The sequence below is a fragment of the Terrapene carolina genome, unplaced genomic scaffold, assembly GCF_002925995.2.
Source record: "Terrapene carolina triunguis isolate 2854851 unplaced genomic scaffold, T_m_triunguis-2.0 Scaffold837, whole genome shotgun sequence".
Lineage (NCBI taxonomy): Eukaryota > Metazoa > Chordata > Testudines > Emydidae > Terrapene > Terrapene triunguis.
The window spans coordinates 5,317,019-5,330,800 of record NW_020665188.1 but is presented as its reverse complement, the minus strand read 5'-3'; the positions used below and the strand labels follow the sequence as shown (position 1 = coordinate 5,330,800).

The window sequence follows — 13,782 nt, the reverse complement described above, 5'->3', positions numbered from 1 at the left end:
TCAAAAGTGTAATATCTCAACAATTTGCATTCCCTTTGGATTGAAACTCATTTAAAAAAGTTTTTAAGCCTTGGGATGAATTTTTGTTGCTAATTGATTTTAAGCATGGTCAACTTCTGAGAGTTCTAAAGCTTCAGTTTCCTCTTGAAAATAATTTCTTAAAATGAAACTTATCCAGGATCAGACCTTAAGTTTCATGGTAAATTTTTACAGGCTATTTATGAATACCTGGAAGATGGAGACTTACAATGGGAATACGAATATGAATGTGTTGGTGCTGATGAGTGCTGCTGTAATTTTATAGAAATATCAGGGCATGAATGTGTAACTTAAGTTTTTATATGCTACGTATTGTCTTGTATTTTAAAATCGTAGTTCCATTTACTAAAATTAAATCATTGCACAAGTAAAGGTAAGTCTTCCCCAGCATTTCTCTAGATTACAAAACACTTAGTGAAAATGTTCAGTAGCCCTTAGTTTCTCATTGCTTTCATGTGGCACCATGTGCTTGCAGAACTGCAGTGTTAACTCTTTTTTGGCACTTGAATTGGATTTCTGGAAAAGGAAAGAGGCTCAGTGATGGGGAAAGAACAATAGGATTTGAGAGGGAAAATAGAAATAGTGCGGTAGTTGGCACCCGAAAGACAGTTTAAAAGATGTCATTACCATGACTGCTCTGCAGTGTAAAGGGCATTAGGTGAGGGTTGGTACGCTATCTAGAGTAATAAATACCTTTTTTGCTTCTTATAAATATTTATTTTAAAAGACAACTGAAATGTTAAAGACTCTTCAAAGGGAGCATTCAGAGACGTATAAAGGTTAGAAAATAAACTCAAAAAGAAGATAAAGTGAAGCAACACCACCCCAAGCTAAATTTTAGCTTGGAAATGTTTGTAGTGGCAAGGAAGCCACACATCATCATCCTGCCATTGCTGCTGCAGGCACTGTGTGAGTTCTCCGCATGCTGGTTCCACACCATATGCCCTTGTTCCATCTAGGATGGGTGCACCCCTCTCTACCTATTAGGGTACGCAGAATGGAGCAGATATGAACAGAATGAGATACTCAATACTAATGCCAGGCACTTACTACAGCTGCGCCTTATAAGGTAGAGGGGAGAGAAGGAGAGTGGAGGGTGGGTATGAGGAACGTTCTAGGAAGAGAGCTCAGATTCTAAGTTCTTCAGGGCAGAGACCATCTTTTTGTTTTATGTTCGTACAGCACCTAACACGATGTTTGGAGCTACTACAATACAAATAATAGTAATAGAGTTAGAGGAGACAGAAGAAAGTTGGATAACTTTGATCTTGTCAATAATGAGGAGAGTCAGTCAGTGCATGAGGGAGGGCAAAAACAATAGTGAGGGCCTTAATTACCTGGCTTACAGGAAGAAACATGGGTCTGGTGCTTATTTCACGGGACCAGAAATGGCGCTCAACAGAGTGCAGCTGCTCTGTGACTGCCAGCAGGAACTGTGAATTGTTTTTGTCAATGGCTTGCAGCAGGGCTGCTTGCAGGACATCGCTATGTTCCATGCGGTGGACCCTACTTTGGCTCTGGAAATACTGCAGGAGAAACCGCGAGGTGTTTGAGATGCTCGCAGCAAGAGTGCACAACTGAGCAGGCGCCATAACCCCAGAAGCATGGAGTACGCGCGGTGGTTTTAAGGCGCGAAAACCACTGGGTTGTTTGCCATTGATACGAGGGAGGGAGGACAGTGCATTATGGGATGCCGATGCAATATTCCCATTCTCCCTTGTGACAATGTATTGGTCTCATGAGGCATTGCACAAACTTCCCAAAGCACACTGCGGCAAGTTGCACTTTGGGATTGCTACCCACGATGCTTTGTGCATCGTTGCAGGCGCTGCTAGTGACGCACTCCATCGAGACAATGAGCATGGTGTGGCCACACACAATCGACTTAATTAATTTGGAGGCTCAAGGTCAAAATAGATCAAGTCAACTTAATTTTGTAGTGTAGACAAGCCCTAAAACAAAAGGAAAGAAGAGAATGAGTGTCACATTTATCATGCTAATAAGGTGCTTCCAAAGATCATTCACTTTTAAAATATTTTCCGGAAAGAAGCCCCAATTTCCTTCCCCATCTGTTTCTTCCCCTGCAAAAAATTTAGCATGTTGTTTTTTTCCCTCTCTCTGAACTTCCTTCCTCCTCAGTTGGATTCTGAATTGGCTGCTGCTCAGTTAAAGATAGTGGGTATATAGGCCAGCCTGTGGGTGTTATGTACATACATCAATCAACTGACTGACCTCTTTGACAGATAGTGGCCTCTCTACCTGCCCTGTATGATTAAGCATAAAGCAGAGACTAAAAAAATAGCATCTCTTACATTTATTGCCCTGTCTAAAAGCCTGTTTGATTTATTTCTTCCACTTCTTGTGTCCCAGTTTGTGTTCAAATAATTGAAATCTCTCATTAATACCATTATGTTCCTTTTGCATAGCTTTTTAATTTTTGCTGACTTTTCTGTTGCTCCTTCTGATGAAGCATCTTATAGCAAGCTCCTCTGTAAACTTATTTCCTTTATTGCATTTAATCTCAAAATGAAATAATTCTACCTCATCCAGAGTGGTCTCACCGATCTCCTCATTTCACTGCTTCCTTCCTATACATATAAGTTACTTATCCTGTCCTGCCCCTTCTCATCTGAACAATATATCTTTCAGTATTAACAATGTTGTTGCTCTCCAAGTACTGTCTCTTCCTCACATTCATTTATCATCCTCCAATTTAGTGCTGGCATATAATAATTTTGGAAGGCACCTGCACTATCCCCCTCCATCTTTCCTCCTTCCCTGACATCTCCATCTCTATTCTTCCTTCACTTCTCCTGTCCAAACCACCCTCTTCTCCCCACATGCTCAGTTTTCCTTTCTTATGCACTTACCCAGGTTCTTCTGTCTTTCCATTGAGACCACAGCAGGCTTGAAAACCCTTCTAGTACGGCTGGGGGTGGAGTGGAGTGGGGAGAATTGCAAAGGAAAGAAAGGTGCCTGGAGGCCCAAAGAACCTCCCGTAGGTAGGTTGGGTGGCCAAGACAGGACCTGTAGCAGCCTGTAGATGAGGTAAGTGGCAGCTGCTGGGAGACCAGCATTGAGAGAAGCGGAGCAGAGCTGTCTGGTCAGCAGGGCTCGAGGGACCAGCTGTGCAGAAGCTCACAGCACAGCAGTATCATTGCTGCAGAGGTCATAGGCAGGCTGTTCCATCTGGTACTCCTTTTGTCACTGCCTTTGTCACCTACGCTGCATACATTGCTGACATCACACAACCATTCCTAGGAGCACCCTGTGTGTAGTTTGCATGTCCCTAAGTGGCTTTAAGCTCACAATTGTCACTCTGACTTTTTTTGCTTTGACAAATCCATGACCTAAAATTTATTCCTATAAGCTTACAGTCCTAATTGTGTTCAGTGGTATATTGAGCACTCACAGTAACTATGGCAGTGATGGTTAGAAGTGAACACCTCTAGCACAATTTTTACCTGTAATTTAAAGAGGGGAATCATGAAGATGACTGGTTTGTACAAAATGTCATCCTGTTTCTCTTAGCAGAAATTATTCTAGCGATGTATAAAGAATTAGTAAGGCCACATTTGAAATGTGATGAATTCAACCTGTTTATAAATAGAATATTTTTAGAAAGGAAAAAAAGTACAACAGAAAGGAGTCAGAATGTTACAGGAACTATGAGATCTCAGTTCTTCAGAAAGGTTAGAGAAGCTATGGTATACCGTGGAAAGACTATTTATGAGAGGGAGCCCCACTGAGGTTATACTGCCTTTTGAAGGGAATAGAAATTTGATAAAATAAGGCTCTTTAGGTTAATGTCAGGTAAAATTATACAAGATGGTTATAGGTGTCTAAAGTAAAGCTCCCAAAGGACCAGTTTCTGATGCCTTATTCACATTGACTAGTTTCTTATTCCGCAAGTGATCCCATTGAAGTTTAATGGGATGACTCCTGGAGGAAAGCACTACTGAACTGGAGTAAGGGTATTAGAAATTACAAGAACTTGGGAATTTCTTTACATCAGTAGGAGACAAGACCTAAAATAAACCACTACCGGGAGCAACAAATACAAAACAACCTAAAAAGGAGCTAGACAGTATTTGGAAGAAATAATGTTGTGGGATGGGCCCATCGAAGAGTGTACCTAAGAATGACTTTCCGACAAGCCATTAAAATGTTTTGCACGAGTGCAGTATTAACCCATCAAATCTGGTATGTTCTATATACATAGAAGTCATCTGTGCAATTGTATTGGAAGGTGCTTCCAATCATTGTCATAGGGCTCACTAATCCCAGTAGTAGTGCCAGCTGTTGTTTATCACTTCTGGGCTATAGCCAATAAAGCATTTACTTCTGTTGCACCCATATGGTCCTCTCTGTGCTCCTGGTGCCTGCCTGCAGTACAACAGGATAGTAGTGAGGCTATGTGATGTACAGTATAGGGTGGAATGCGTATGCTTTTCTGGTGCCATAATTTCAATAACTATGAGATTCTCTAGAGGTTCAGTGCCCCTTGATACTTTTATACCAGTAGAATTAATTGAAATGGGGTTACCTGAAATAATGCAACTGATTTTATTTTTTAGTAGAGGGAACCTTTCTTCTTTTACTTGGTATATATGTAAAAAAAGGGGGGGAAATAATTTTAAAGCTGTAATACTGTTAAGAGGGACAAAAAGATAAATAGGTTCTCAGCTGATGTAAAGTGGCATAGCTCCATTATTTCAATGGAGCTGTACTAGTTTACATAAATTGAGGATCTTGGGCACACAGCAAAGTGAGTTAAGGACAAAGTGGTGTCTTAACTTGAAATGTGATCAGACCTTCAATATTATTTAAGAATTTTTTAATAATATATGTGTTTAAGCCAACTTGACTTTTGATTTGTTGCAACCACAGAAAATCTGTTTTCATCATTTCCTTCCTTCTGCTTCAGTGTCCATTCCCATTTCCCCCTCTTTTAAATAGCAGTTTGGGGTTTGGAAGAAACTGACTCCAAATATAGTGAAACAAAGTGATTGTTTCAGTGGTTTTTTGACACTGGACAAGTGGCATTGATAAAACTGAAGGTAACTCTTCTTAAGTAAGAATTCACTGCTTTTCCAAACTGGTATTGCTTAGGGCCTGGTGGGATTTCTTTGTTTTTCTTACAAACTCTTGCAACCCCAGTCAGCTGTACCTAGGCACCTTATCTGCTCAGCCTAGGGATATAGTGTGTCTGCTTTCTTAGAACAAACGATATTAAAATTAAAAAGTCAGCCATCGGGAAAGGCCCAGGATCTAGCATCTGCATCTTAAACCTCTGTATCCATGTTGATAGAGCAGAGTACTACCATAGTCACCCCATGGCAATGAAGCAGCAAGTATTTTGATTGTTGTGGCTTCTTAGCTAATTAGTGTCACCTTTGAGTAAATGGAAGCAGAGTGATTCGGAAACTGCCAAAACACTGATGCTGTTATATTAGAAACACAGGTCATACTTAAATTTATTACAGAATCATTTAAAATCTGTCAAAGCTGAAATAATACTTTCCCCACTCTTGTAAAGTGCTTTGAGATTTTGGAATGAAAAGTGCTATATACTTGTAAGGTGGTGTTGTGATCTAATTTAGTTTAGAGGTTTCTTTTAGACTCAAATAAAAAATAATTTACAACAACTTCAATGTTTGTTTGAGAAATCCAACACTGATCTGACTACCAGTGCTTTGAAAATGAAACATTCCATTTTCACTGCAGGAGGCAGCAGTTTTGCCAAAGTAACATTGCTTGAATTCTCCACAGAGAGATACAGTAACTGGTTGAAAGCGAGTTCATGATTAAAAATAAGAAATGTAATATATGTATGTTTGTTTAATTCTAATTGGTAGTTTTTCTTTTCTTTCAGCGATATCCAACAGAGAAGGTGTATTTCATAGCAAAGGAGATTCTTGCTACTGAACGGACATATGTGAAAGACCTAGAAGTCATTACAGTAGTAAGAGAGTTAAATTTCTTTAATGTTGTTCTGTGGCACCTTTAAGACTAACAGATGTATTGGAGCATAAGCTTTCGTGTGTCTGACGAAGTGAGTATTCACCCACGAAAGCTTATGCTCCAATACATCTGTTAGTCTTAAAGGTGCCACAGGACTCTGTTGCTTTTTACAGATCCAGACTAACACAGCTACCCCTCTGATACTTTAATGTTGTTGTTCCTCACAGTAGGTTTTTAACCATTAACTTGAAAAAATAGAAATTCTTCTTCGAGTGCTGTCCCTGTGAGTCCTCCACTTCAGGTGCCGGTGCGTCCTGGCACCGTCAATTGGAGATTTATGGTTGCAGTGTTTGTGCAGGTCGCATGTGCGCAGTAGGCATCTTGTGGTGCCGTTGGTGCTGCGTCTAGAGCACACACGACCCAAGCCATCCGGGTCCTTCTCAGCCGTCCAACTTATAAAAATAGCAGTTTAAGTAGTTAGTCTTTCTAATAGTTGTAGTTAGTGTTAGTGATGGTTTTAGTAAAACCAAAAAAAAAGTTTACGTTCTCAGTTTACACTCCCCATAGTTTCCCCACACCGGGGTCGGTTAACCGTTAAGATGCCTGGCTCCCCAGGCTTTAAGCAATGTGGCTCTTGCCACAAAGCAGTGCCTGTTTTGGACGGACACTCTTTGTATGTCCAATGTCTTGGGGAGGCGCATATCCCGCAAAAATGCACCCACTGCAGTAATCTGAAAGCGAGAGCCCGGCATGACCGAGATCTCTGGTTGAAAATGATACTGATGGAGAAATCTCTCCAACCAGAGCCAGACCAGCAGACCTCCTCTCTGGACACCCTCCTTGCAGGGACAGGAGAGGTGTCTCCCTCTAAAAGACTGAGGAAGAGGGCACAGACGTCTCTGCAGAGAGCACCGCAGAAACATAAGGTGGTCTCCTGCCAGGTCACTACCGACACATGCTCAAGTGAGCACCTACGACTCTCAGGGCACCGCTGAGTCCTGAGCGAAGGAGACAGAATCAAGGCACAGACAGCGACATGTCTTCTCCATGGCACCGAATTCACCCATAAGGGACTCTGTACCGAGCGTCTCCTCAGGCACCATGCCTCCACCCCCAGCACCAACATCGCAGTCAGCAGTGGTTGAGAAAACCCAGTTGGCACTGACCGCGCCAACTAAACCAACACAACAACTGACGGCACCGGCGTTGGCACCGATAAGAGCGCCCTGACAGTACTGATATTAGAACCACCACAAAATCTGCTGCAACAGAGTGACTTGGCTGTCTCGTCGGCACCGCAGTCCCCACTACTCAGTACTGAGGGCTCTCCTGTAAGTTATAGCGGAGATCGCCATACTGTTCATGACGTGGTACACTCATCCAGTGAAGATGATGATGATGTGTAGGAACCATGCACTTTCTCGCCGCACCACTCCTCACCGAAAGACCACCGACCACCCTGGAGCCAGATGGGGCCCAAAATACCCTTACAACCAGCCGGTTCAACCATGATATGGACCACTGTGGATGTGTCCACCGATGGGCTTCCCACTGCAATGGACACATTGGGAACCCTGAGCAATTTACCAGGGCCCCCACTCCAGGCCACCCATGGCTCATAGAGGCGAGCTGAAGTCTAATCCCACGTCTCCCACCCTGCAGCCAACGGAGGCTCAGGATGTTGGGGATAACACAGAAACAGGCACTGATCAGGAAGCGAATCTCATGCTCACAATTCTTCCTCCTCCCCGGATGAGGTAATCATGCCACCGCCACCTACCTTGGTAGATGACTTCAGACAGTTCCAGGAACTGTTTAAACGGGTCAACCAAAGCGAGGACATCCCATTGGAGGAAGTGCAGACAAACCAACACAAGCTGTTACAAATGTTACTACCTTCATCTACTTCCAAAATTGCTCTGCCCATCAATGATGCGATTTTGGAAGCAGCAAAAACAGTCTGGCAGACACTGGCCTCAATTTCTCCGACATGCTAAAGGGCTAAAATAAAGTAGTATGTCCCTGCCAAAGGGTGGACTTCCTCTTCTCGCTCCTGCCTCCCAACTCCTTGGTGGTCGATGCCACCAAGGGTCAACTCATAGCTAAAACAGCCCTCCAAGCGTCTTTGGACATCATGGCCACGGCAGCCAGAACCATGGCCATGGCTGTCATCATGCACCAGGTATCCTGGTTACAATCCTCTGGCGTACCTAAAGAGCTCCAAACCAAGTTCAAGGACCTACCTTTCGACTGAGAGAAGCTATTTTTGGCCAAGACAGACGAGGTGCTCCACTCAATGAAAGATTCTCGAGCCACTCTCTGCAATTTGGGGATCTACACTCCACCTGCGAAGAGAAGACGATTCCAGCCTTATAAGTGGAACAGGGATTCCTCTTTCAACTGACAGCAACAGCGGCAATACGAGAATCAAAGACAATGCCAATGTTCGCAGCGATGGAGAAACACCTCGATCTCAACCGTTGACTTCTCAAACAGTTCCACCCAAACAACAATTTTGAAGTTTTTGGCAAGGGTGTGTATGACTTCCCTCACCAGGCAGTGCTTACACCAAATCTGTCCCCATGCTTTGGTCACCAGCTTCACCCATTCTGCCACATCTAGCAGTCAATAACCATGGACCAATGGGTGTTGGATATCGTAGGATTGGGATATACCATCTCCTTTACCTCCCAACCATCTACCCTCCCCCCTTCCCCATCCCTCTTCAGGGAACCTTCTCACAAGCACCTATTACGACAAGAAGTCAATCATTTTCTTCAACTAGGTGCCGTGGAATGGGTACCTTCACAATACAGGGGGAACGGGTTCTACTCCCACTACTTCTTGACCGAGAATAAGAATGGGGGATGGAGACCTATCTTGGATCTCAGGAAGCTCAACAAGTTTGTATGCACTCAAAAGTTCAAGATGATCACACTGGGCACGATACTTCCAGCACTGCAAAAGGGGGACTGGTTTTCAGCCTTTGACCTTCAAGATACTTATTTTCATATTACCATACACCCCGCTCACAGGAAATTTCTGCGATTCGCAGTAGGACACAAACACTTCCAGTACAGAGTACTACCATTTGGCCTATCTACTGCACCAAGAGTTTTCTCCAAAACCCTAGCAGTAGTAGTGGCACATCTACGCAAACAGGGAATTATGATCTTCCTTTACCTGGACGATTGCCTTCTCAAAGGCCCAACTCAACAAGAAGCACAGGGCACAGTCCAGACGACGATAGCACTCTTCAGGGATCTAGGGCTACAGTTAAACGAACGAAAATCCACTCTAATCCCTGTCCAGCACTGGACTTCATTGGGGCACATCTCAGTGCCATAGAAGTCAAGGCATCCCTGCACTGCACAGATTCGCAACTCTGACAAACCTTATCTCAGAGGTAAGAGTCAGCCCCCAAATAGTGGTTCGTACTGTCCTGCAACTTCTAGGACACATGGCAGCTTCAGCGTTCGTGGTACAACACGCAGGACTACATATGCCCTGCCTACAGGACTGGTTAAGCTCGGCATACATACCCAGCAAGCATAGCCTGCACAAATGACTTACAGTACCACCCCATATCCTGGACTCTCTACACTGGTGGACAAGACCAGAAAATGTATGCATGGGCATTCCGTTCCAACAGGAACCCCCATCAATAGTAATCATGACAGACGCCTCGCTGATAGGCATCAGCACATGGTTCCAGGCAAATGGTCTCTTGCGAAGACTCAGCTACACATCAATCTATTAGAGCTACGCGCGGTCCGCAATGCCAGCAGACGCTTTCTGCCTTGCATAAAGAACGAATCAATTCATATAATGACCGACAACATTGCTTGCATGTTTTACATCAGTTGCCACGGGGGTGCTCAATCTTACTCGCTATGCACCGAAGCCATGAAACTGTGGAACTAGCGCATACATCATAACACAAACCTTCCTGGCTGTCAGAACATGTCGGCAGACAAACTCACCAGGTACGCCTCTTGAGAACACAAATGGGAAATGAATGACGGAGTCCTACTATCCATATTCTGCCGGTGGGGCACTCCCCTCATCGACCTGTTCACATCTCCAAAAAAGCACAAATGCGCAATGTTCCGCTCGAGAGCGGGAATGGGACCACAATCACTGGGGGACTATCTTCCTCCTCATATGGGATGCACAACTCATACGTGTTCCCACAGATTCCCCTAATATCATGCGTGGTACACAAGATATGCCTAGACAAGGCCAAGGTTATCCTCATAGTCCTGATGTGGTCCGGGCAAGCATGGTACCCTTTGGTGAACATGGCGATATGTGCCCCTCAAGCTCTCCCTTGCCGTCTGGACCTGCTGTCTCAGAACAACGATTGCACTCTTCACCCAAATCTGGAGGAACTCCACCTACAAACATGGTTCCATTATGGCAAACTAGCTTGCTCGGAACAAGTCAAACACGTATTACTAAACAGCAGGAAAGTAACCACGCATAATACTTACCTTCAAAACCGGAAGAGATTCTCCTCCTGGTGTCAAGAAAAACACATGCTGGCCGCCACAACACTGCTACCATTAGTGCTGGAATACCTACTGGAGCTGAAATGCTCGGGTTTAGTAGCAAGCTCAATCAAAGTCCACCTTGCAGCCATTACAGCATTCTATCATGAGATTGATGGGACCTCAGTCTTCACGCACCCCATCACTTAACACTTCCTCGCGTCTCCAGAACATTTACCCAGAGGTTCGCCAACCTACTCCGGCCTGGGATCTCAGTCTGGTATTGAAAGACCTCACCAGAACACCATTTGAATCCCCAGCCACCTGTTCCCTCCTACACTTGGTCACTATTGTTTCCGCCAGATGGGTGAGTGAGATAGGGGCTCTCATGGCCTATCCTCCCTACACAGTATTCTTCAAAGACAAGGTCATGCTACGTCCGCACCCAAAATTTCTACCAAAGGTAACATCATCCTTTCATATGAACCAACCAATCCATCTTCCTACGTTCTATCCCAAGCCTCATGAGACTCCAACAGAGACTGTCTTGCATACATTGGACGTCGGGGGAGCATTAGTGTTTTACCTGGAAAGGACCAAACCTTTCTGGAAATCTCCTAGACTTTTCGTTTCTACTACCAAGCATTTGAAAGGCTGTGCAATCTCCACTCAGACTGTCTAAATAGATCTCTACATGCATTCAACATTTGCTATCGTATTCGGAATGCAGACCCTCTTACCCACATCAGAGTGCATTCCACATGATCAGTTTCAACCTCAATAGCATTCCTAAACAATGTTCCAATACTAGAGATTTGTAGGGTGGCCACTTGGGTCTCTGTCCGCACATTCACTGAGCACTATGCAATCACTCAAGACTCCAGGGCTGATGCCATAGTTGGCCTAACTGTACTTATCTCTACGACTCAAATGAACCTGAAGTCCCTCCTGCCTTCTGAGGGGCACTGCTTTACAGTCACCTGAAGTGGAGCACCCACAGGGACAGCACTCAAAGAAGAAGAAGAGAGGGTTACTCACCTTGTGCAGTAACTGAGGTTCTTCAAGATGTCTCCCTGTGGGTGCTCCACTACCCACCCTCCTCCCCTCTACTTCGGAGTTCGCTGCTAGGACTCTGTGATAGAGAAGGAACTGGAGGGCTCGGGTTGTGCGCGCGCTAGACGCAGCACTAATGGCACCACAAGATGCCTACTGCGCACGCATAACCTGTGCGGATACTGCCACCATAAATCTCCAATCAACGGCACCGGGACGCACCAATACCTGAAATGGAGCACTCACAGGGACACACATCTTGAAGAACCTCAGTTACTGCACAAGGTAACTGTTCAGGAGTTACCTACAGTGGAGCACCCATAGGGACAGTACCCGAAGACAAAGAAGAAGTTACTCACTTTGTGCAGTAACGATGGTTCTTCGAGATGTTTGTCTCTATGGATGCTCCACGACCCACCCTACTCCCCTCTACTTTGGAGTTTTGCTAATAAATACTGCGGTAGAGAAGGAACGGAGAGGGAAATGCCTGCGCATGCTAGCTAGCCTCGTGGCGGGTGAGGCAATGCACATGTGCGGATGGGACGGACTGCTATTAAAATTCTCTGCTTGGCAATGCGGGGACGCATGCACACTTACAGTGGAGCACCCATAGGGGGGACACATCTCGAAGAACCATCGTTACTGCACAATGTGAGTAACTTCCTCCTCTTTCACCTGAGAAATTCTAAACTGTACATAAGATAACTGAAATACTTGGCACCTCAAAGACATAAGGTATGTTCCCTTCCTCCCTGTGAAAACACTGGGAACTAAAGATATTTTGCTTTGTATTATATATTTTTTCTCAATGTCTCCAACTGCTGAAAAACTCCATTTACTGTTACAAGCTTTACAAAAGAACCATTACATTAGTGTTGAAATAAAAGCAATTATACAACACTGGTTGTGGGAAAGTTCCAGAATCATATAATTTATTATGGTTATAGAATGGTCTATCTGCATCTTGCCACTGGAACATGGAATATGCCTATGGCTGGGGCCAAATGACTTGCTTCAAATTTTTGAGGGGGTGAGGAGAGAAATTGCATCTTTCTTTATATTCTCTAGATGATCTCTTCCTTAGACGTTTCCCTTTTCCTCCTGCTCTTTCTCTCCCCGTATCTTCAGGAGCTAAAATTCAGATTGTCTGTTAATAACATTTGACAAATGACCATTATTTATATTTTCTCCTGCAGTGGTTCCGCAGTGCAGTCATCAAGGAGAATGCCATGCCTGAAGGACTGATGACACTGCTCTTCTCTAATATAGATCCAATCTATGAGTTTCACCGAAGTTTCCTGAAAGAGATGGAGCAGAGGGTAGCACTATGGTAAGAATTAATAGTGAGCTTTGTGCCTGAGTTCTTGGGGATTGTCTGCTGTATGCTCAAGCGAAGGCTGTAGATGATCCTCAAATCTGTACAATTTGGCACTTCTGAAACTGTGTAAAAGGAATAAATGAAGAGGTGTTTTTAAAAATATAAATTATAGAAGGGGGAAAACTACAGCTAGAATACTCTTAAAAGGCCACAATTTCATGCATTATTGTCCCCACAATCCCTCAGATTTGTACATGTAAATTATATAATAGCGTACCTAATCATAGAATATCAGGGTTGGAAGGGACCTCAGGAGGTCATCTAGTCCAACCCCCTGCTCAAAGCAGGACCAATTCCCAACTAAATCATCCCAGCCAGGGCTTTGTCAACCCAGGCCTTAAAAACCTCCAAGGAAGGAGATTCCACCACCTCCCTAGGTAAAGCATTCCAGTGCTTCACCACCCTCCTAGTGAAATAGTGTTTCCTAATATCCAACCTAGACCTCCCCCACTGCAACTTGAGACCATTGCTCCTTGTTCTGTCAACTGCCACCACTGAGAACAGCCGAGCTCCATCCTCTCTGGAACCCCCCTTCAGGTAGTTGAAAGCAGCTATCAAATCCCCCCTCATTCTTCTCTTCTGGAGACTAAACAATCCCAGTTCCCTCAGCCTCTCCTCATAAGTCATGTGCTCAAGACCCCTAAGGATTTTTGTTGCCCTCCGTTGGACTCTTTCCAATATTTCCACATCCTTCTTGTAGTGTGGGGCCCAAAACTGGACACAGTACTCCAGATGAGGCCTCACCAATGTCGCATAAAGGGGAACGATGACATCCCTCGATCTGCTGGCAATGCCCCTACTTATACAGCCCAAAATGCCATTAGCCTTCTTGGCAACAAGAGCACACTGATGACTCAT

At 44.4% G+C, this 13,782-nt stretch overlaps 1 protein-coding gene across 5 annotated transcripts in view; it reads left to right on the top strand.

Annotated features, from left to right (window-relative positions):
• FARP2 (FERM, ARH/RhoGEF and pleckstrin domain protein 2) overlaps nt 1-13,782 on the top strand; it is a 242,518-nt gene that overhangs the window by 191,739 nt on the left and 36,997 nt on the right. For all 5 annotated transcript variants that reach the window (XM_024214386.2, XM_024214384.3, XM_024214385.3 and 2 more), the window contains exons 15-16: nt 5,915-6,004; nt 12,743-12,876. In XM_024214386.2, coding sequence (XP_024070154.2) covers nt 5,915-6,004; nt 12,743-12,876 — 224 coding nt within the window. The remainder of the gene's footprint in view (nt 1-5,914; nt 6,005-12,742; nt 12,877-13,782) is intronic.